Source organism: Sylvia atricapilla, chromosome 18 (genome assembly GCF_009819655.1).
Source record: "Sylvia atricapilla isolate bSylAtr1 chromosome 18, bSylAtr1.pri, whole genome shotgun sequence".
NCBI classification, from domain to species: Eukaryota; Metazoa; Chordata; class Aves; order Passeriformes; family Sylviidae; genus Sylvia; species Sylvia atricapilla.
Genome location: NC_089157.1, coordinates 3,212,647 through 3,234,032, shown reverse-complemented (window position 1 = coordinate 3,234,032; position 21,386 = coordinate 3,212,647). Strand labels below are relative to the sequence as shown.

The 21,386-nt window shown below is 38.5% G+C and overlaps 1 protein-coding gene across 1 annotated transcript; it reads right to left on the bottom strand.

Moving 5' to 3' along the window:
- Positions 1-2,942: 2,942 nt before the first annotated feature.
- MFSD11 (major facilitator superfamily domain containing 11) lies at positions 2,943-20,527 on the bottom strand. The gene is made up of 14 exons (XM_066332073.1): positions 20,324-20,527; positions 19,949-20,125; positions 18,432-18,487; positions 17,337-17,444; positions 16,826-16,905; positions 16,631-16,727; positions 14,903-14,961; positions 12,742-12,883; positions 11,883-11,923; positions 11,063-11,128; positions 8,935-9,060; positions 7,896-8,070; positions 6,764-6,899; positions 2,943-6,250 (listed from the first exon to the last, which is right to left on the bottom strand). The coding sequence occupies exons 2-14, from the start codon at positions 20,042-20,044 to the stop codon at positions 6,083-6,085; spliced, it is 1,350 nt and encodes a 449-aa protein (XP_066188170.1). The 5' UTR covers positions 20,045-20,125; positions 20,324-20,527; the 3' UTR covers positions 2,943-6,082.
- Between the last annotated feature and the right edge of the window lie 859 nt (positions 20,528-21,386).

Below are 21,386 nucleotides of genomic sequence, written 5' to 3'. Positions count from 1 at the left end.
CTCAGCACCATCACTCTGGAGCTGTGAAACAAATGCTCTGTCAGGCACAGTTTTGTGAGCACAAAACACATAATGATATATGATAGCTAAGCTCCTTTCAACAGCTGATTACACGGATAATAACCTGTTTGGGTTTAGGTGTTTTAGGGCTTTTCACACAGATTAATAATCATAAACTCAGCAGGTCAGGCATTACCATAAGATGAGTGGCTCTGACCAAAAGCACTGCATTTAGAAAGGATGCTTAATTGAAGCTAATTTCACTAAGTGACCTTAAATAGCAATTTCCTTTTCATATGACAGAATGGCTGGTTTTTTGTTTGGGTTTTTTTTTTTTTTCATTTAAGGCACAAACCTTCTATTTTTTCCTCCCTTCATGATTAACTTTGAAGTGCAAACTCCTGAATGTCCTTTTATCCAAGACTCAAAGGGCTGTGCACAGCAAAAGTTAACCTGCAAGGTTCTTTTCTATTTGTTCACATAAAAGATTGTACAGTCAGGTATTGAATACAGATTCTTTCCCTCAGAAATCAGAATGCCAAGGCCATCCAAAGATCACACTGGTGAAACCACAGTGGATTTTGGCCTATCTGCAAATTACTGAATCTCGAGGGAAAACTGCAGCAGGCAGAATTCATCTGTACTGGCCTCCTCTTTGTTACCCCGAGCATCTTCACCTCTGCAACTGAATTATTTCATGTATTATCCAGCCAAATGAGAGCAGCAGAGCTGTTCCCTGCTGCTCCCTCCATTCCCCTCAGCTGCAGATGGAGCCTCCACTGAATCCTGACTTTTAGCCTGGACAAAGCCACATTTAAATTTAGATAAACAGGAGAAAAGCACTCCACGATTCTGATTGATTTTCTGGAGTCTTTCAGACAAGACCACTTGAATTAAAAGGAAAGTAACTGAAATCGTGGGAAAGGATACTGGAAAAGGAAGCAAATAAACAAAAAAAAAAAAACCGCCCCAAACCGACATTTAGACACTTCTCTCAACAGCATCTGTTTCCTTAAGATGGGCTCTCAGACAGGACAAGGGAACAGGCTACGGCTGAAGAAGCCACTGATTTCCCCCAGACACTTCACTGGTGTGTGTCTAAACCAGAATGAAGCATTTCCAAAGGACTCCTTAGCCCTAAACCAAACTCTTCCATTTCCCTAAGGCGGCTCTTACAAAGCATTCCCAAGTCCCATGGGTTCAGACTGTGTCTCCCTCTTCTAAAACAGTGACAAGAGCAATCCCGACAACTTAAGGAGCCCATTAACAAAAACCAATGTCTGTAATTCGCTTTTATTTGCATGGCTGTCCCCATGAAAGCAAGAGTCGGTGTACTCACTTGAAATCAGCGTTTCCATTAGGGATAATCATTGTGTGAGCCGCTCTCAATTACCACCAATTCCAACCCGAGGACACCTTTTAAAGGTAAAAAAGTGTCCATCGTTTAGACTTCTGCACAGTGTCAAAATGTAAATAAAAGAGAAAGGAGAGCTTGGAGGAAGACTCTCAACAGCTGAGATAACCAATTTAACAGAGGCAGTATGAACTAAACAGAAATCTCAATTTCCAGTGCACAAACTCAACTGAACAAAGCACCCCCTTCATGTGCCCACTGAGACTAATTCTCACTTCCAGATTTGCTCTTTATTGCATTTGAAGGATGTTTTCCCCACTCTTACTGGTGCTTCTCCGTGCTTCTACTAACATGAACTCTGAAAATAAATGTATCAAGGCACCATTCTGAATTTCACATGAAAAATCCCAACAGCCTCAATCTTGCTTTTGAACCAGCACATTCATATCAGAAGGGCAAGGTCCCTGTAAAGCAGCAAACTTCCCAGTTCAGCTCCATCTCTAAATCATCCTGTCTTTTATTTTTTCTGCCTGCACGTTAGACAGGGATCAAGGAAAGCATGGTATTAACTGCTGCTGCCATTCAATTAACATTTGTGGCTCTACAAGGAAAACAGAGGTGTGGATAAAGCCTTCAAACACACCTTTCACCAGGAAAATGAAGGGTTGTGATTGTAAGCTCGTGCCTTGACGAACTCACTCACACAGTTTGGGTCCAAGGTGGGTACTGTGGCTCCTGGCATGATGCTGAACATTGCATTTCCTATTTATACCGACAGCAAACACTTAATGTTTGCCCTAAAATACAGAATTTAGTGCTCTGTTTACACAGCCCTCTGTGCATTTATTACTTAGGTTGGAGTCCAGGGAACCACATTCCTCAGCTGAAGTAAACTTGTGGAATTCCACAAAGGTCCAGAAGAACTTTGTCTCCTTAACTGACACGTGGCCCTGAACTATGGCCTTCTGCACTTAAATGATGTTTCCATAAAGTCACAGAAAACCCCACCAGGAAGTTCTCTCCCCAGTGTATTTTAAAATGGTCACTAACATTTGAAGAACTTACCAGCACAAAATTTCTGGTTTTTCACAACAGTACCACAGGAGGGTTTCTGCTAAAATAGGGACCTTGGTTAAGGATTTTTGAGGGTACTGGTTGTTTGGGATTTTTTTTTAATATCCCGTAAGAGTTTAGAGGTAACTGCAGAAAATTTGAATTTTTTTTTAAAAATGTTTTTATGAATGGTTCTCTTCCTGCTAAGATAGGCTGTACCTAATCAAACTAACAAACAGAAGTAAAACCACATCATTAAAGGAAGTAAAACCACATCACTAGAAAGGAAGTCCCCAGCTGTAGAAATTCTCAATCCATGCATCCATGTATCAAAATTAAAACCAACTGGCAATACAAAATACAGATTTATTTATGTGAGATTCATTAAAGACTAATTTGTAGCAGCCTATTTGGCACTCAGTTGTCAAGAAAAGCAGTTTTCATTTCCTGTTTAGCATTTGTTTGAAAAACTTGAGGATGTGATATGTCAAGATATTAAACCTTAGTAACACCTTAAAAGAATGAGGGGAAAAAATTTAAAGAAGACTTTTTAATAAACCAAAGCAACTTCATGTATAATTTTGCTTATAAAGATGAAATTTCTAATATAAAACAAACCCACAGATAAAGCAAAAGCCTTTTTTTTGTTCCAAATCTCTCTTAATTTAACCGTGAGGTCCCAATTCAGATTACATGAAATTGTTCAAAGGTCACTGAGGTGAAATGAAGGGGATGGTTGGTAAATGCTGATTAACAGATTAAGAGATGGAATCATAAATGGATGTCAGTGTTTACTGTTCTTTATATTGCTACACCAAAAATTTCAACCAAATGAACAACTGTGTACATTGGAGAGGATTTTTCACCTCTTGGCAAATCAAAGAAATATGAATAAGTGAAAAGCAATCATATGTCATCAGCAGCCTGAATAACTCAGGCCTCTCTCTTCAAACCAAATGTGAAAAGCAATACTTATACATTTAATAGTAAAAAAAAATAGCTACCCATGATGCAGCTTTAAAGAATGTCATGGTTTCTTGCAAAACTTGTCACAGCACAATAATACTTCCCTTTAATGACCCTATAAATAGTTCTGAGCACCCTTCTAAGATTATCTGATACTGAGTCAGACCAGAACAGAGAAAAAGAAAAAAAAAGTAAAGCATCAGATTCACAGAGGTACTGAAAACCCACAAGTCCTTGTTCATTAGTATCCTTCTGAGTTGGTTTCAAAATGCTTTTTGAAACTACATGAACCTAGTATTTTTAATTTCTAATAAAATAGTTCATATAATTCTTATATGGCAAATGTACATCACAAAAGTGCATCATTAAAAGGGATCAATTTAAGAAGCATCCTCATGAGAGCCATAACCTACTTACAATTAAATGACATTGTTTAAAAAGCACTTACAAGTTACTCATCCCCACAAGACCCAAGAAACATTTTTTCCCCCAAACACACTGTAAGAAAAAACTGCTCCTTGTGAACTTTCAAGTCTTTCTGCTCTCATTATTGTGATGGGGAAAACAGGGCCCTGAAAGGGTTTGGAGGAAAAAAAACAACAGTAATTCCCAGTCTGGGGAAAAAAAAAAAAAAAAGCTCTTTATCCCTTTTGGTACTCTGGAGAAAATACAAATGGGTAGCAACAAGAGAATTTTAATCACTGGCAGCGTCCTTTAATCCACACCTTTGTAGTGCTCAGTATATAAAAATCATATGCTTCAAATTGCAGGATAACAGGAGTGGGTGAGAGAGGCTTTGCAGCACTGCTGGTCCCATTAATCACATATTGATTGAACGCTGAATGCTTTTTCAGGCTGCCTGACAAATTGGAATGGCTCTGGTAACCCCTCACTCAAATACATGTTCTGCCTCATTCTCTTTTACATCATTCATTAAATCTCCTGGGAATATACACGAGCCTCCCTCTCCTGGTTGTCCTCCCAGATTTCTCAGCTTGCTGGATGTTCAGGTGCCCTCTAATCCCCCCATTAACACCTTGCTGATCTCACAGCAAAAACCTGCCCTGAATTTAAAAATCTCTTTCTCCATCCCTATAAAAAGATCCCCCTCAGCTCTTTGGTTGTGCACAACGAGGGATGTGGTCCATGGGAGTTGTGACAGTGCTCCTGGAGAGCAAAAGTGACAGCAAATGTCACAGGAGATGCCACCCTCCATCCCCAGGGTTAACCCTGGGAGTTCCTACACGGTTACAACACGTGGGAGCTACTGACACATAACCAGACTCTTTTTGAACTTGTCTTTAAAGACAAGACATTAACATTCTGACTGGGTGTCAAAGAAGGTTTTGGTGAACAGTACTCTTCTAAAAATAGCTCCACAGAGTGTCTAAAAACACCTTATCAGTGTTCCCTGCCTGCTCTTTGCCCACCAGACAAACACAACTGCAAGTGCTTCAGTTTATGTAGGCAGATAAAGCCAAGGTGAGCTGCAGGCACTGCCTGTTACATCATCTATAACAGTTCTGGATTAAAACTGAGTTACTATGCCAGTAATAGTAACTAAATATGCTTTCCTATTTGGTGGAGTAAGATTACAGTTCAATTTTCCCAAAACAGAGTGAATAAAACAACTTAAGACAAGTGTTTCAGGTTATGCAGTAGACTAAACACTTGCAGTATTATCCTGACAGTTCACATTCTGAGATTATGTATATTTTTAAAAGTTGTCTTAGTGCTCCCATCACAGATTTTCATCATTTTATGATGAAAATGCCATTGAACTCAAAAGAACTATTTGAGACTCTGGGAGGGAAGCCGTGGATTATGGTCCTTCATAAAGCACTGCCCTGAGGAAGGTTCAGCACCTTTCCAAACACGCTTCAATTCTGAGATGCTGAGCCAGAAGCTGTTTTCCACCATCAGTATTTCACAGGCCTTGGGATCCCATCTTTAAGATGGCCAAGGGTGATTTCTTCAAATTCTTGTAAAATCTATCATGTCACACTATAACCTGATCCACTTCCTCACAAAAAAGATTAAAAACACCAAACCCAAAAAAGCCCAAAACAGAAAAAAAACCCAACCAAACAAAAAACTCCCATGGATCTGAAAACTCAAGTACATGAAATAGATTAATAAACAAATGGTTGGAAAACAAGAAGCTGAGGGATACAGAATAAGGCAACATTTCTCCCAGAAATACTTCCTCACATCTCATTGTTGAAAAATTCAATGCCAAATTGATTTCTCAGCTGTGCAGACACGATCTGCAATATAATCTACCTTATAAAAATATCACTCATTCAATACAGGAATTCAAATGTCTGCAGAACTAGAATATAGGAAAAATAATTTAAGGGACAAAACCCCAAACTAATTCTGTAGTGCATGGTAGAGTGAAATTAGGCAATTACATTCTGAAAGGGACATCTCAGAAGAGAATTGTTCAATACATGGGTCCCTACATTTCCTTCCATCTCCAATACCAGATTTTTAACAACACAACACCAGCTCAGATGAGCAAAGCAAGGAAAAAAAAAGCCTCTAAATGTGGCAATTTTTTTTCCTCCTGTTTCCCATTCAGTCGGAGTGAAGTAGCACCTTCCTCCACCTCAACCTTTGCATCAATTCGACCTCTTTCACGTTTTCACACCTCCCAAAAACCGTGCCAGTGCTGTTCCTCCTGGCAGAGCAGGCCTGGCACAGGGATCAGATGCTGCTGTAGTCTGAGCCACGGGCAGCAAGGGCTGCTGCTGCTCCCCACTCCACAGTGAAGAAGGTGATTGTTCCAAAGAAGCCCACGAGCACCATGATCAGCAGCTGCCACTGCAGCAGGAAGTAGTTGCTGTAGAAATAGGCGACTGCAGCACAGATGGACTGACAGGAAAAACAAAGTGAGAAGATTATCAGTGGAGATTTTCAGGCTGGTGCTCTGCTGCAGAAGGATTATCAAACTGACATAGGCACAGTTTAATATGAAGCTCTCAGAATGCTTTTTTGTAGTAGACAGAGAATCTCAAGGCTTCGTTATACCTCAACATATGTCTCAGTGTGTCCCACAACAGATTTAGTTTTTACTTGTTATTTAAACAGCATTCAGCTGTAGAAAATTAACACCAAACTCTGAAGTGTTTGTAGCATCGCAAGCTGATATTTCAAACTGGTAAAATCACTACCAAAATTTCTGATATTTCAAACCACTTTGTCTAGAAACAAAGCTTTAAGATCATAGCTCAGGAAACCGTTTCCAGCTTCACAAAATTATTTTACACCAAAATTCAGGATGAAATAATTTGCAGAAACATTCTTCTCAGCTCATTAAAAAGACCAACCCGGTATTTCAGTTATATGCCAACAATCCTACTCCCAAAAGGCTGTGTTAGGCAATACCTGAACAAACTTAAAGATGGCAAAGGCAGGAGCACTGTCCTCTGAATACAGGAATCCCAAAATACTGAGGAGCTGGGTGTTGAAGCAGCTGTCCCCCAGCCCCAGCAGGAAGCTGCAGAGCATGGCCACCTCCTTGCTGAAGGAGAAAGCAATTCCAGTTTAAAAGCCATTCATTCAAACAGTTCACACATCTATAAACTGTTTCTGGCAGACTTATTTGGAAACTGAGAATGGAAGAAAGCTATCACACTTTTAATTTCCCTAGAAAAGGCCTGGGAATGCCTGACTTGGCAAAAGGAGTCATTTCATCAGCTTAAATTTCTTGAATGCCAAGACTTCTGTTACTGTTACCTGCAGTCAATTCTACACTGAACTAGAATCACTAAAATAACTCATTTTAGTGCTTGGAGCCATGAAACCCACACAGCAGTGATTAAAAGCTGAGACACATGGTGAGTTCACAAAATCTGCAGGAATGTTAGAGAAACACCAATTCATTTGACAGGAAAATACTCCAGCTAAGACCAGTCACCTGCACAGGCACAAATGCTTAGAATTGCAAGCTGGCTCTGCAAAACTGACAGTAAGAGATTTTCACACAAATTGGTAAAAGTGCAGCCCAAAAGGAAGTTGCAACGATGAGATAAGAAAGCTTTCTGTATTCTGCCCCCAAACACTGAGTGCTGTAAGGGACAGGCTGCACTCAGACCAAGTGGAATTTGACAAATAGCACTGGAAGACTTTGAAAACCAGGGCAAGGCTGGTGCTCCCTGATGTAAAACTGAGCCCAAGACTGTTTTAAAATAAACTGAATTCTTAACACCTACTACAATAGATGCTGGTCTTGCTATTGTGCTACATGTCAGAAACATCAGTTGTCAAGTGACACAACTGCTATTATTCATCCCCAGGCTTTTTATTCTTATGCCATTCAAGTTCCTAAATTGGGTGCACACTGGTGGAATATCTACCTCTAATAAAAACAGAATTCCTGAAAGCTTTTTCTAGGAAGTTAGTCACTACACAGGATAAAAAAAAAAAAACCAACAACTTCAAGAAATTTTCTGTACAGAAAAAAGCTGTTTATGCACATCCTGAGTTACAGCACCCAAAGGCAAAAAATCCCACATACCTTGGAATCATATAAGCAACTTGATCTGTTCCTTCCATAGGAGCAATGGGGGCATCATTTGGCATGTTGAAAAAAATTAAATAAAAGGCTATGAAGTGGACAAAGATGCCCAGCATCACCACTGGGTTCCTGCCAGAGCGATTCTTCTTGCTCAGCAAGCCAAAGATTCCTCCTCCTGAAGCAGAAAAGAGAATTGAATCACAAGTGAAGATTTAAATACTGACAATTTAAATTATAAACGTTCCCACTTTGGATAACAAAGACTGACTGACAAGCAAAGAGCCCCAAGGAGTTTGTCAGGGAAATGGGGCAGGAGATTGATCAGATGGTTGCTGATGAACATATTTCACCTTTTGGCAAGTATTTAACCAGCAGCCAGTCTCCTTCAGTACTGCAACAGCACTAAGTGAAAATGGACAGGCTTGTGCTCAGCTCTTAATTGCAAAAACTTGCAACTCAATGGATCTGAGCTGCTAATGAACAGTGGTATTCTGTTAAACACCTCAGTACTTGAGTCTACAGAAAAAAAAATATTTAATGAATATTACCTGTATTCAAATTTATTCAAATATCACATCTCATTTAACATGAGCAAACTTTTTAAAGAAAGAAATCCTTAGTGCAAGCATTTATTAAAAATTTTAAAAATTATATCACTCAAGAAGTAATAAAAATGCAAACATAATACTATTTCAAAATAGCATTTAAAATAGCAAAATGGTGTCAATTCCCTAATAACACTGCAGCCCAGTGCTTCTCACATTTGAAATCTGTGTATTCCTCCACATTAACCCAAAGAGAATGCAGAGTATTAGAACTGGTCTCCATCCACTTTCACAGTGTAAGGTATAATTCACACTGTAGTAAGGAACCACAGTGCCAATTACACTGCTATTTCATTTTGTGTTCACATAATTACTGCTGGAAGCTCAAACCAGGCTACTGAGTTAAACACAAAAAAACCTAAACCCAAACAATTTTGAATTACTACATCACCCTAATCCTTTTTGTTGTCAGAAGGTAACAAATTTAGGCTTACCCAAGATTTCTCCAACACCAATAAAAATACCAGAGAGACCAATCAGGCTTTTCTCTTCACTGCCAAACCTATTCACAGCACCAATGCACGTTCCATACACTCCAGAAAAGAATGTTAACACCAAACCTTGGAAGGAAACCAAACAGAACTGATAGATGCACTTTCACAAAAGTTATGAGAAAAATCTTTATGTCTAAAAGCTGTTTTCCTCTCAGGTATCTTTCAAACCATGTGTTTAAATGAGATGTGGGTAAGAAAAGCAAAGAGGGAATTTTATACTATGTAATCATTATATTCTTCTATAGCAATTCTCAAAAGCCACATTAGAAAAGTGTTACTAATTGGTGTCACAAGCACTCAGGTTCAGTGCTGCTACTCTTGACCCAACACCTTTGTACAGTTTACATTTCTACTACTCAAGAACTTGGGAATTTTATCAAACAAAAAATGCCACGTGAAATAACACAAAGTAACTGAAGAAATAAAGCACAGTTTCATTTAAGGACTCTCCCCCTTCAAGTTATGGCACTCCTAAAAGTCCCTGCAGCCCCAAATACCAATAAGGAGCTAAGAATCCTAAAATGAACTTTTTTAGTTCATACATTCATACATTCATTTTAGTTCATACATTAAATTCATAATGAATTTAAGCTGAGAAAGAAAAACTGCTATTTGTTTTAAATCCTCTTTCTTTCTATTGCCACTAGTATGAGGAAAGGTGACACCACTGACCCAGCTAATGTGACCATGAGCAACCATTATCATAAAAATACCAACTCAATACAAAACTGTATTAAAACCAAAAAAAAGTGTATTAAAAACAACACAAAAGGTTATTCCTGAGCAGAGAAAAACAGCTTAAAATAAAACGTTCTGATTTTTATCCTTCGCTTTTTGGCTACAGCCAAACACTGGTACAGCACACCCTGCCCTGCCTGGATAAACTTCATGGCTTCAAAAACAGGGCTGCACTTGGAGCATCTTAACCTGAGCAGTAATTTTGGCATAAACCCCCTTCTTGGCCTTAGGGAAATTTCTGTTTTCCTACAGAAAGCAGCAACACCAACCCAGATCCAGAAGATGGCAGCAGATATTTTTTTCCCCAGTCTGGACTGATTTTTTTTTTTTTTTTTTTTTTTTTTAATCCCACCTGTAAACCCAAATTTCAGGATATTCAGGCAAAACCTGACTGACTCCTTCCCTTGTTATCTTGCTCCACAGAGGAATTCATGTGAGTTGATCTGGGTTAACCCAACACTGGAGATGCTCTGCAGTAATTTGTAACTCAGATTAGTGGCTGGAGCAACCCAACTCCAGAGCTACTCCTGCTATTCCTCTACCAGGAGCTGCTGTAAACTGCAAGGTTTATATTTTGTTCACAGCTAAGTTTTTCTTTTCACATAACAATAATGCTTCCTAATGGTGACTCAGAGCTTTTCAGAGTTCTGAAAGTACATCTATTTTGTAAAAAAACTAATTTGATCATGAACAAAACTACAGCTGAAACCAAATAAGGAGCAAGAAACCCACCAAAAAACAACTCAAGGATTTTATAACGTTTCTTGGTGGAAGAATCACTTTTATGGAAAAAAAAAATCATTTTACAACTCATACATTGGTCCAAGGATGGCAGACCAAGTTCAACTAAAAGCTGATAAAAACAGTGAGAACTCTTGCCACAGCAAACTCTATTGATAAAAGCAATTGAAAATTACTAAGCTGGTCCCAAACAGAACCAAGACTAAAATGAAGAGCATTAGGAATCTCCCATGCCTTAATGAAGGTGGGATGTACAAATATTCCTTTAATTCAAATGCAATACAACTGCATTAAACAATCTCCAAACCATTGACAGTGGAATATCAAATCCCATAGAAGCCAGCTCTGTAAATTTTGCCTCTTGCTTTGGGACCCAGAACTTTACTGAACCAGCACCTGGAGATTTGGATGCACACCTCCTCCTGTATAGAAACACTCCCCAGGACACAGAAACATCACAAGTAACCCAAAATTAATGAAAATATCTAAATAATGTTTGCAGAGATATGGGTCAAAATTCCAGTCTAGGGTTAAAATTCCAAACAATGCCCTGACACTGATCAATGGTGAAACTCTGTTGGCTTCATACCTGTGTAGCCTGTGGTAACACTGAGAAGCAGCATCTCTTTGGTGAAGCTCAGTGTAATAGATTTCTCTGTAAAGAAATAATAAAGAAAATTAATAAAACTTCTGAGAATACTAAGATAATCTACACAGACTTTTGCTCTTTGCTTAAAGCAAAAATTGGTTATTTTACAAAATGTGCATTGAAGTTTTATTTATTGTTTATTACAGCAGAGTGCTAAATGAACCAACCCCGACCTGCCCTCTAGAAATGTGCCATCCAAAGATTACATTTTGTAAGAAATGCAGTGGGGGAAATATTAAAGAGGAGATACACAGTTTCCAATTATCAGACAATTTTATGCTCGCTGTATTTTTGTACTCTTAATTCATGGCAACTGTCTCCTGAAAGGATAAATACATTTTCAGTGAAGATCCCCATATCCTCACAACAAACTTAACAGTCTCAGGCAGAACACATCAAGCTTCAAAGGGAACTGCAAATGCTTCAGTTCTAAATTGTTAACTGGTAACAACTGGCGACAAAATCAAACAACCTGTGACTTCTTTTTATCTTCATATGTTTGTTGATTTTTATTTTTCAATCTCACTGCCTTTCTCAAGTAGTAACCTGCTCCTTTTGTGCTCATCTGTTCAAGGACGCTGTTGTAAAGCAGTTTGGATCTGAAATCACATCAAAGGAGGAACACACCAAGTCTCTCCTGGACTGCTCAAGTATGTGATTGAAGTGGTTTGTACATGATCACATCATCAGCACAAACACAAAGAGCTGGCAAGGAGATGCCAGGTTTTGCTGAAAAAACTCTTATTGAAATTGTACTTACTGAAGGCAGCCACTGCTCTCATCATTTTGTTTCGTGCAGACCTGGGTAAATAAACGACTTGGTCAAAATGGACAAGAATAACCACACCTTACTGCTGTGCTGGAAGGCATCTTCATTTGTCAAACCTTCTGTACATTTTTGTGCCCTGCACTATATACTAGAATATGCTAATGTATTTTTTCAAAGTTTCTGAGATCTAAAGTAACCACAAAATCTATTTGCTGCCTGCACTAGTGAACGCTTGCTTAACAGAATCTTTCTTCTGAACATTTTGAGCTTTCAATATTTTTTCCACAGGCATGTTCACTGATGTTTTCCTAACATTTCCACTGTTCTTTAAATAAAGCAAAAACATTCAAGCTGATGCCCCAGGCAAAACTGCACTGAATCTGTGTAACTGTGCATTTCTAATGTATTTATCGGGATGGCATATATATTTAGAGAAGATAGGAAAAACCTGTTCCAGTTTTGTAAAACAACCTATAAAAAAGGAGTATTTTCTGTTTATACCAGCCTTTCAAATGGGCTGATGAGGGCAAGATAAAACATTAAAGTGTTTAATAATAATCCAGGGAAGAGAGGAGAAGGATATCTTTTGCAAGTCACTTGCTTACTGAAGGAAAAACTTTATGTGCAGTACTGAACTTCACCCTTGAGAATATACCATATCACTAACATTATTTCTCATATATTTTCATTATTAAAGTACAGACATTTTTCTGTTAAATCTGTGAATCCTCCAGGTTGTTGATAACATTCATGTTTTAGCACAGAGGAGAAGTGAATGTGCAATGTTCCTCTGCGGATCAGGAGCACAAACAAGGAGATGTGACAATGTGCTACTGCCATCAACACTTACGAGCTCTCCCCCAGGATTTCATTAGTGGAATCATCATCCCCTGGAGCTTTTGTGTCCTCTTGTTTCCTAATCAGAAAGAACAGAACTGTGCCCACAAGACTGATAACAGTCAGAGCAATGAAGACAGTTCTGCGATCGCTCTCTGTGGAAAAACAAACAAGAGCCATAACCAGATGTGCAGAAGATATTCAAACCAATCCAGCTACCTTCAAACAACTAACACAGACATGCTACAGTGTTTAGCACACACTCATTTACTAGCTTACCTTCCACATGGAGCTGCTGGCAAACTCCTGTCTCAGTTTTATGGTGCTAACAAAATATCGGCAAATTAAAGAGGTCCCTCGCATTCTCTGCCATGCAAAGGCTATGACCAAGGAGCAGCCAATTAAAGGAAGTGCATAAAGTATTAGCAGGAGAAATTACATCTTTGAAGACTTACATAATTCAAAGTGGACATAAACTGCCCCAAACCCCTTCAGATTTCTAATCTCTTGACCAGCATCAGAACCACGAGCACCATGACATCATAAGCTGTAGGCTGGGAAACTACAAAGGCATTAAAGCCACCAAAACCTCAGTAACTGCCACAGCAGCTGGAGGGGGAAACTCTGCTAACCAAGTTGGTTACTACAGCAGAACACAGACACATCTAACACAAAAGCCACTCTCATTTACCAGTATTAAGCAGGGGGAAAAAAGCCAGTAGCAGCAAGCAGTTGTGACTGAACTAATGCATGACACTGAAGATTCTACCTATGTTTGTATTTACTTGCCCCTTAGCACAACAGCAAATGCAAACTTGTCCTAAAAATAACTTGTGTATGATCACAGAACCAAAAGGAGAAGGTGTGCCTCACAGCTTGAAATGCCTGTGCTATTTTTATATAGGTAGTAAAATAAGATTTGATTTTGAAATGCTGTTTGGGTTTGATAGAAAATTTTTGAATAAAGAAGAATCTCAAGACATTTAAAATGGAGGGAAATGTAACAGCAGAACTGCCTCATAGTTAATTGCTCTATTCTGTGGTTAGCAGAGCAGTGAAGTTTGAAATGCACAGAATTTGAGACCCCCACCAGATTCAAAGTGTCTCCAATATTACCAATAACACTTAAACCTTTGTGTTACAGGTGAGGGAATGCAGAAAATGACCTTTAAATTTAGCCAGTGTTTCATTACCAAACCTGTATCTGTGGAGAACCTGAAAAGATGGAGCTAACAGGAACAAAAAGTGAACTGTTCTTTCTATTCCGTTGTTTTTGAAGCCTGATAATTATCATTTAAAAGTCAACATCTTATTCCTGATTGACTAGAGCACAATTAAATCATCTGTTAAAGGTTAAAAGAATTGACCATCCCAGTAGATATTCAACATTAGCACTAAATAAGGAAAATTATCCGTAATTACAGAACAGGAAAATCAAACTTATCTGTTTACAGAGCACTAATTTCCCAGCAGCACTCAGTTTTGGTTATTAAAATCTATTTTCACAACTTTTCTTATTGAATCTCCCACCACCACTTTGCCTGGCTTAAACAGTTGACAGAAATCTTTGCTTTAGAAACAGAATCTCAACACTGTCTAGCTCAAAAACATTATTAAAGTCTATTGTTCTCCAGTTCCTGCTCTTTTTCAGTCTAGCACAACATTAAATGGAAAAAGAATACAGCATTACTTACAATCCCATCAGGAAGTTCATCTCTTAAACTTATGCCAAGAAAGGAAGAGAGTTCTTTCTCCACTCTCCCCCATCTCAGCCTCTGCCTCCTACACTGCTTTGTGCCAGCACAACCAGTGCAGACTGGGATCTGCACTAGTAAACTGCTTTTCCTTTATTTTCCTTTATTTCATAGCTTTATCAATCTCCAATATGATTTAGAAGAACACTCCACACCAGGAGCTCACTTTGGAATGGGAGAGTGTGTATAATATTCAAATAGGTGTATTTTTGGCACAAATGTGTCTGCACAGGGAAAATCCCAGAGTAGCTATTGTGGAAAATCTCCAAGAAGAGACTATCTGCAATAAATTGGAAGGGGAAAAAAAACTCCAAAAGTCTGCTTTTGTATAAGCTTCCTGACACTTTGGAGTTTATTATTTCATCTGCTAATTCATGCTACTATATTTAAAGGTTGGCCATATAAACAAGCAGTACCCACCTGATATGTGAGTTTTCCCTTGCCAAGCAAAGTATATATATAGATTTCCAAAAATCAAGCTGCAAACAAAAAGAACAAAGGTCAACAATACATTCTATGAAAAAACTAGGGTTGTAGCACTACAGTAGTACAATTCTATACAAATATGTATCTATATATCCCAAGGCTGTGCAATTATGAAAGAAACAATGACATGAGTCACTTTCCATGTCAGCTGCTTCTATATAAAACTCAAACAAATTTTTGAGGATTCTGCCCCAAAATGCTGACTATTTATCTTCATCAATCAAGACTCAAGGTGGTGGCAAAAATGAGGAAATCTGCATCTAAGTGGCTTCTAATTTTGGAATGGTATAGGTTAGAAAGCTGACATGTTTCTAGAGGTGATTTTGTAACACTTCCTTTGCAGGGTCATGTGTCTAGTCTGAAGTATTGCTTCAACTCAAGGAAATTCTGTGTCCTCAACTACCATTTCCCAAAATACAGTCATTCTGAGTGAATGATTTAAAACAGCTTTAGAGCAAATTTTCCTCTAATTAACCCATGCTTCTTACTCACTGTGAAACACACCATCAGCTGGGTTTGTGGAAATTGCTCCTCTGATAACATACTGAGGGGTTAATTCTGGAAGTGAAAACTTTAGAAACACAAGCACACCCCTGGTGCAGGCTGATGTTCTCCCAGCCAAGGATCAGCACTCTAAGCATTTCTGCCAGTCACTCCCCTGGTTATCTCCCAGATACATATTCTGGGAGAACATTCAGAACTGCTGCATTACAGGTGGTAAAAGGATCTCTCTTCAGGAACCATTTGTGCACCTGTCTCCCATGAAATTTGTCTGATTCCTTTTCAATCCTGCTCACACCATCCAACTCTACACACTCCCGTGGCTGCAAGCTCAAAAAGTTTAAGCACCCACTGTACAAAGCACTTTATCTGCTTCAAACCAGTCCTCCTCACTCTCATCCAGTGACCCCAGCTCCAGCACAGCAGCATTTGATGAGCAACAGTTCTACACTCAGTGACCCTGCTGCCTTCATTTGGGGTAACACATTGGTTTAATCCTCCTCAGCTCCTGTTCCTCCACAGGAAAGAGTCCCAACCTATTCAACCTCTCTTCAAGCTATCAGCTCTATCTTCTTGCATATTTTCATAATTTTCCTCTATATCCTAATTGCATTTCACTCTCATGAGAGGCATTAACTATCTCTGCACAAAACACTTAACAGCCACAACACAACATTCATTGTCTTGTTCTCACTGCCCTTCTTGATGCTGAGCCTTCTGTTGATTTTTTTTGAGTCAAGCAGCACTCAAGGTTTAATATCAGAGAGCCATCAAAAACAAGATTGCTTTTCTGGCTTCTGACTGCCAGGTCCAACTTCAGTGTCTTCACCTTGGCAGCAAGAACCAGCTTCTCCCCTCAGTAAAGGACACAAACTGGCACAGCCCTCTACAACCAAGATTGCTGTTAGATCCCCCAAATGCTCCCGTAACAGAAATGTACCTCTTTTAGCAGCTCAAGAGATGAGATTGCAATATTCAACTTTATTTTATTCCCTGGTCTGTAATACACAACACAAATAAAAATGTTGCTTTCATCTCTCCTTCCAACTGACTGCAAGGTTCCAGGAGAGTATTTTTCAATGCAGTCTTCCACTCATAAAAACACATAAAAAAACAGAATGTGTACACAACAACAACAAAAAATTAACAAATAAAGCTTACCTGCACTGTAGAAGTGCCCAAAATATTCCACTGTTCCTTCCAATGGTGTTTTCATCGGAATTTTCAGTCAAGCAATTTCCCTGGGCTGTCCAGAGGACTGAAACAGACAGAATATATTGCTCAGGAAATAAAAATATTTTAAAGTTATATTCAAATCTCATAAAAAACAGTCAGCAGAGTAAGAACAATGCTTACCAGCAGCTGCAATGCCAATAAGCACAGAGGCAGTGTAGAAAGCCCATGTAGCTGGTTGGATAAAGACTGCAATGTATAGGCTAGAACAGAACACATCAGTTCATTGAATACCAACCTAAAGAGGACAATGCTCTTTAACAATCAGATACCTCACTTAGGTGCTTCTAAATCAGCTACTCTACCCTAAGGAATGCTGAAAAACACGTTGTATGTGAAAAATCTTTTTACACTTCTAAGCACATAGAAATTTTTTTATATGGTTATTAATCTGAGACCATAACCTCAATTCCACAGTCAGCAAAGTCTAGAAATGATGTGGAAAAAAATGTGTTGTTTCCAGTAGGCTGAAGTTACACACCCACAGTATCTGCAGTTACACACCCACGGGATCTCTGTGAGAGGCTTTTCTTAGTCAGTAGAATTTTATGTATGGCACAGGAGCCTGAGATGTGAAAAAAAATTAAAGAAATATTTCCAAGGAAGAGGGCAAAACCTCAAAATTAATACTTACCTATAAAACACACCACTAATAACCATGGAGAATTGAGGTCCCACTATTGCAACCAGTGAAGGTGATATAAGATTAGAGGCAGACAATACTCCATAAATAATAGACATGCTACAAAAATAAAAAAACAAAAGACGATTAAATACTTCAAATAAAATATAGGCTATCATTGCAACAGATTCAAGAGTGATCAGTGGATTTCAAAATACCCACTTAAGTATATAGATAACTTAACAGCAAAACTTTGATTGTCAAACATTTCCCTGCCTTCCTCTGTTCTCTTCACCCACGGCACTCCACATGGGAATACAGATGTATTATTCCCTGGATTGCTGAGTAGAGTCTCAAACTATTGCAGGCAGTGACATCTTGCAATTTACAGCATGCATTTGTCAAACTGCCTGAACAGCAGTTATTGTATTTTGTACCCTGTGCATCTAGAGAAGAATGTTCTGGAACCTCATTTATCTGTCAGTGAGGTTTTCATCTTGTGCCAAACACTCCACAGAAATTTTACGGACATATTTTGTGCCAGGGGCATTTTTAGCTTAAATTAAGACAGTAGACCCTTCAAAGGAGCAATCAGGTTTTCCTACATGACAGATTAATTTGGCATGCAAAAGGTCCCTGATCATGCCTGGCGAGTTTGACTCTGCCAGTGCAACCAAGAGAATGGTTTTTGTGGCTTTGCTTGTCTTTCTGACTGCTCCTTTCACATTTATGTTTTATTTCCTGAGAGCTGATCCACACCACCTGTCCTACACAAACACACAGTGTACAAAGGCAAACAACCAAGGCCTGAGTAAGCAGTTCTGTTTATTTTTAAACTTCCACCTTTTTAAACTTCTCAAGTAAAATGCCGAGAATGTGATGACAGAGGTTTTTTCTCCCTACATGCAAACCAGATATGCAGTTCAACTGGAAATAATTCAGAGCAGAACTGTGAGAAGAAGCCTGTTTTAAACTGCTTTAAGTGTGTCAATAAATTGTGAAGTCAGCAGAGCACTGCAATCTCTTGAGAGTGTCTCTCTACTGGATGGAACTGTAACTAAGTTCACCCTGCAAGGAGCAAAGGAAGAAGAAAATCCGTGTAATTACCTCGTGTAGCCACTGCCATGAAAGTCTGTGTTGTTTAAATTCGTGATAACAGTTTGCTGTGAGGGAAAGATCATACATTGTAATATGTTAGAATCTATCTTGTATTTTGAGAACACCTGCATCAGTTTGAAGTCAGTATCAAGCATTAGAATTATTCATTAATAGACACTACAAAGTACTTAAAAGAATTTAAAATGTTAATTACAACTCACACCACCTCCACAACAAAGATGCAGGAGATACTTGGCAGGGGAACATCTATGTTTGAAGAAGAAATTAGTACTTTATTATTAAACCATGATTTCATAAGAGACCTAAAATACTTCACAAAAGTTTTGTTTCACTTAAGACCCCTCTTACGTAGATAGATATGACTATCTTAATTAAAGTGGGGAAAAAAAGAAGTTTCTTGACATAACTATGAATCTCTGATAAGAGTTTCCATTCTTTTCAGCTTCCTGTTATTTCCCTGTTCCTTTTTTTTCCTCTTGAATCAGCTTTAGTGATCATGAGACCATGTAGTTAGCTGGACTGGCAGGCAGATCTGATTGAAAGTCACTTGTAAAGACTTTTATGACAATGAATTACATGAGTACATGATCCCAAAGTCCAATTCAGTGAGGTGCTGAATTCACTGCAGAATTTCTGAGATGGCTGGGCTGCACTTAAAGAGCTCACAGAAAGTATCACATTGCACTAGGACCTACAAAAACTACCCAAAGTAGTTATTTCTTTAATGCAGTGAAGGACATTTATCTGTCTGAACCCAGCAAGGATCCTTCTTGCATGCAAGAAAAGAGCTGTAAGACCTGTGGGCTGAAGAGGGATGTTGAAATCTAACTGCCCTGCAGGAACAGAACTAAAAATACTGAAAGCAGCTCAGGAAGTTAAAGGGCTAAACCTGGCAGTAGCAGGAGTCTAAAAATTTAAATAGTAACAGTAAATTTGGATTATGCTGCGCTCAATTTTTGCTCTGCAAAGAGATTCTGAATAGCAACAAATAACTCCTTCAGCTGGAAGGTGACTTGGCAGTTTAGCAATTCTAGAAATCTATTTGTCAAGTGTTATCCTCATACTCCCCCCTCAATATCTAGTTTGTTAGATTATAAAACTCTAGTTAATAATAGCATGGTTAATAATAACTTCGGCAAATATTTTGAAAGGGAGTATACAGAATATAGACTATGCAAGGTTCAGTGTAACTCAACTATCCAACATTCCAAGTGTCAAAGAACACACTACTTTAAAGTTCAAGCATTTTATAAGACTAATTTTCTACTTTCTAAGCAATCAGGCTCAGTTTTAGATGTAACTATGCTATCTTAAAGAAATAATCTGCTGAATTATTTGGTTAAACACATTAATCTACTTAAAACTAAACCAAGATAAGCGGCAAAACAAGATAAATGGCAAAGAATCTTGACTTAGAAAATCCCAAATAAAACAATATTAGAGCAGACAAAAAGACAAGCCAGGATAAATAACCGAGACAGAAATGTTTTGAAAGTCACACCTACCGCGATATTGCCACAGGATTGGAAAGCAGTGAATATAAACATAAATGAGACTCCCAAAATAATGATGTTGAAAAGCTTTTTTCCTTCCGAAGACATTTTGTGTATTCTTCCCACGTCCTCAGCTTCAGTCTGGAAGAACTCTTTTTCTCTTTTAAAAGTTTCCTCTTAACCTCTCTGCTAAATAAAAAAAAGCCAAAAAGAATAAAAGAAAGCAAGCTTCAAAAGTAATGATTATTTAAGGCTACTTAGCAGCTGCTAGAAAATATCAATTAATCAAGAGTCCTGGTAACCCTTTTAGATAATGTGTAATAAAATCGGTAACTTGAAAAAAAAAAATGGAATGGTACAAAAGGTAAAGCCTAAGATTCCCTCTACCTGTTCCCATGAAGTTGGCAGGGCTGACTGCAGTGTGTGACTTCACGACATCCCTTTCTCCCAAAGGAGCAGCTTTCCCAGCGCCGAGCAGGTTAATCGTCTGAGCCCCTTGTCATTGTCGAAATCAGAATTGTGCTCCCCGGCCTCTCAATCACCTGACGGAGGAAAGATGAGCCACCCGCACATTTCCATGCACTGCACAGGAAATAAAGAACATTTCGGTGTCTCCATCAGCTGACCCAGCCCTGCTGAAAGCCCTTGTGCACTATGGGAAATGCAGTTTTAGCAAAGCAACCTTTTCCTGTTTAAAGCGGTGAAAACCTCCCAGTCTTTAAAATGAAGTTATTGGTACCAGTTTTTGAAAATTGTAGTTTCTAGGCACTAAATAACACCTGGAAAAAGAAAAAGAAAAAGAAAAAGAAAAAGAAAAAGAAAAAGAAAAAGAAAAAGAAAAAGAAAAAGAAAAAGAAAAAGAAAAAGAGAAAAGGAAAAGGAGAAAGAGAGAAAGAGAGAAAGAGAGAAAGAAAGAGAGAAAGAAAGAAAGAAAGAGAGAGAAAGAAAGAAAGAAAGAGAAACTACACACACAAACCAAAAAATAAAACCCCCACACAACTACAGGATCATGGAATCACAGAATGGTTTTGATTGAAAGGGACCTTAAACCCATCTCATCCCACCCGTGCCATGGGCAAGGGACATCTTCCACTAGACCAGGTTGCTCCAAGCTTCCTTCAACCTGGCCTTGAACACCTCCAGGGGTGGAAGTGATACCATTAATCTTTTGCTTCACAGTATTTCTAAATAATAAATTTAAGAGCAAGTAGATAATTGATCTTAAATTTATTATTAATGGAGTAATGAAGATCTCTGTTAGAACATCAGCAAAACTGAGAGAGGATCAGACATTGATCAAATGGCAGCTTTGTCCTGTTACTATACTTTGTCTGTTCTGTTGGGCCTCTAGGACTGGAGAATTAAACTAAATCAGTTCTACTTCAATGTTGGCCAAAAAGACAGAGAAGGAAATGTGGAACTGATTGAAGTAAATGACAAATCACCACAT

What these genes read in the sequence shown, in the direction of transcription:
- MFSD11 (XM_066332073.1), bottom strand. Translation starts at nt 20,044, where the DNA reads ATGTCTTCGGAAGGAAAAAAGCTTTTCAACATCATTATTTTGGGAGTC. An exon ending in CATGGCAGTGGCTACACGAG is followed by an intron (nt 17,445 to 18,431) that starts GTAATTACACGG and finishes TTATTTTTGTAG; the next exon opens with CATGTCTATTATTTATGGAG. An exon ending in TGGTGTTGGAGAAATCTTGG is followed by an intron (nt 8,071 to 8,934) that starts GTAAGCCTAAAT and finishes TTTCTGCTTCAG; the next exon opens with GAGGAGGAATCTTTGGCTTG.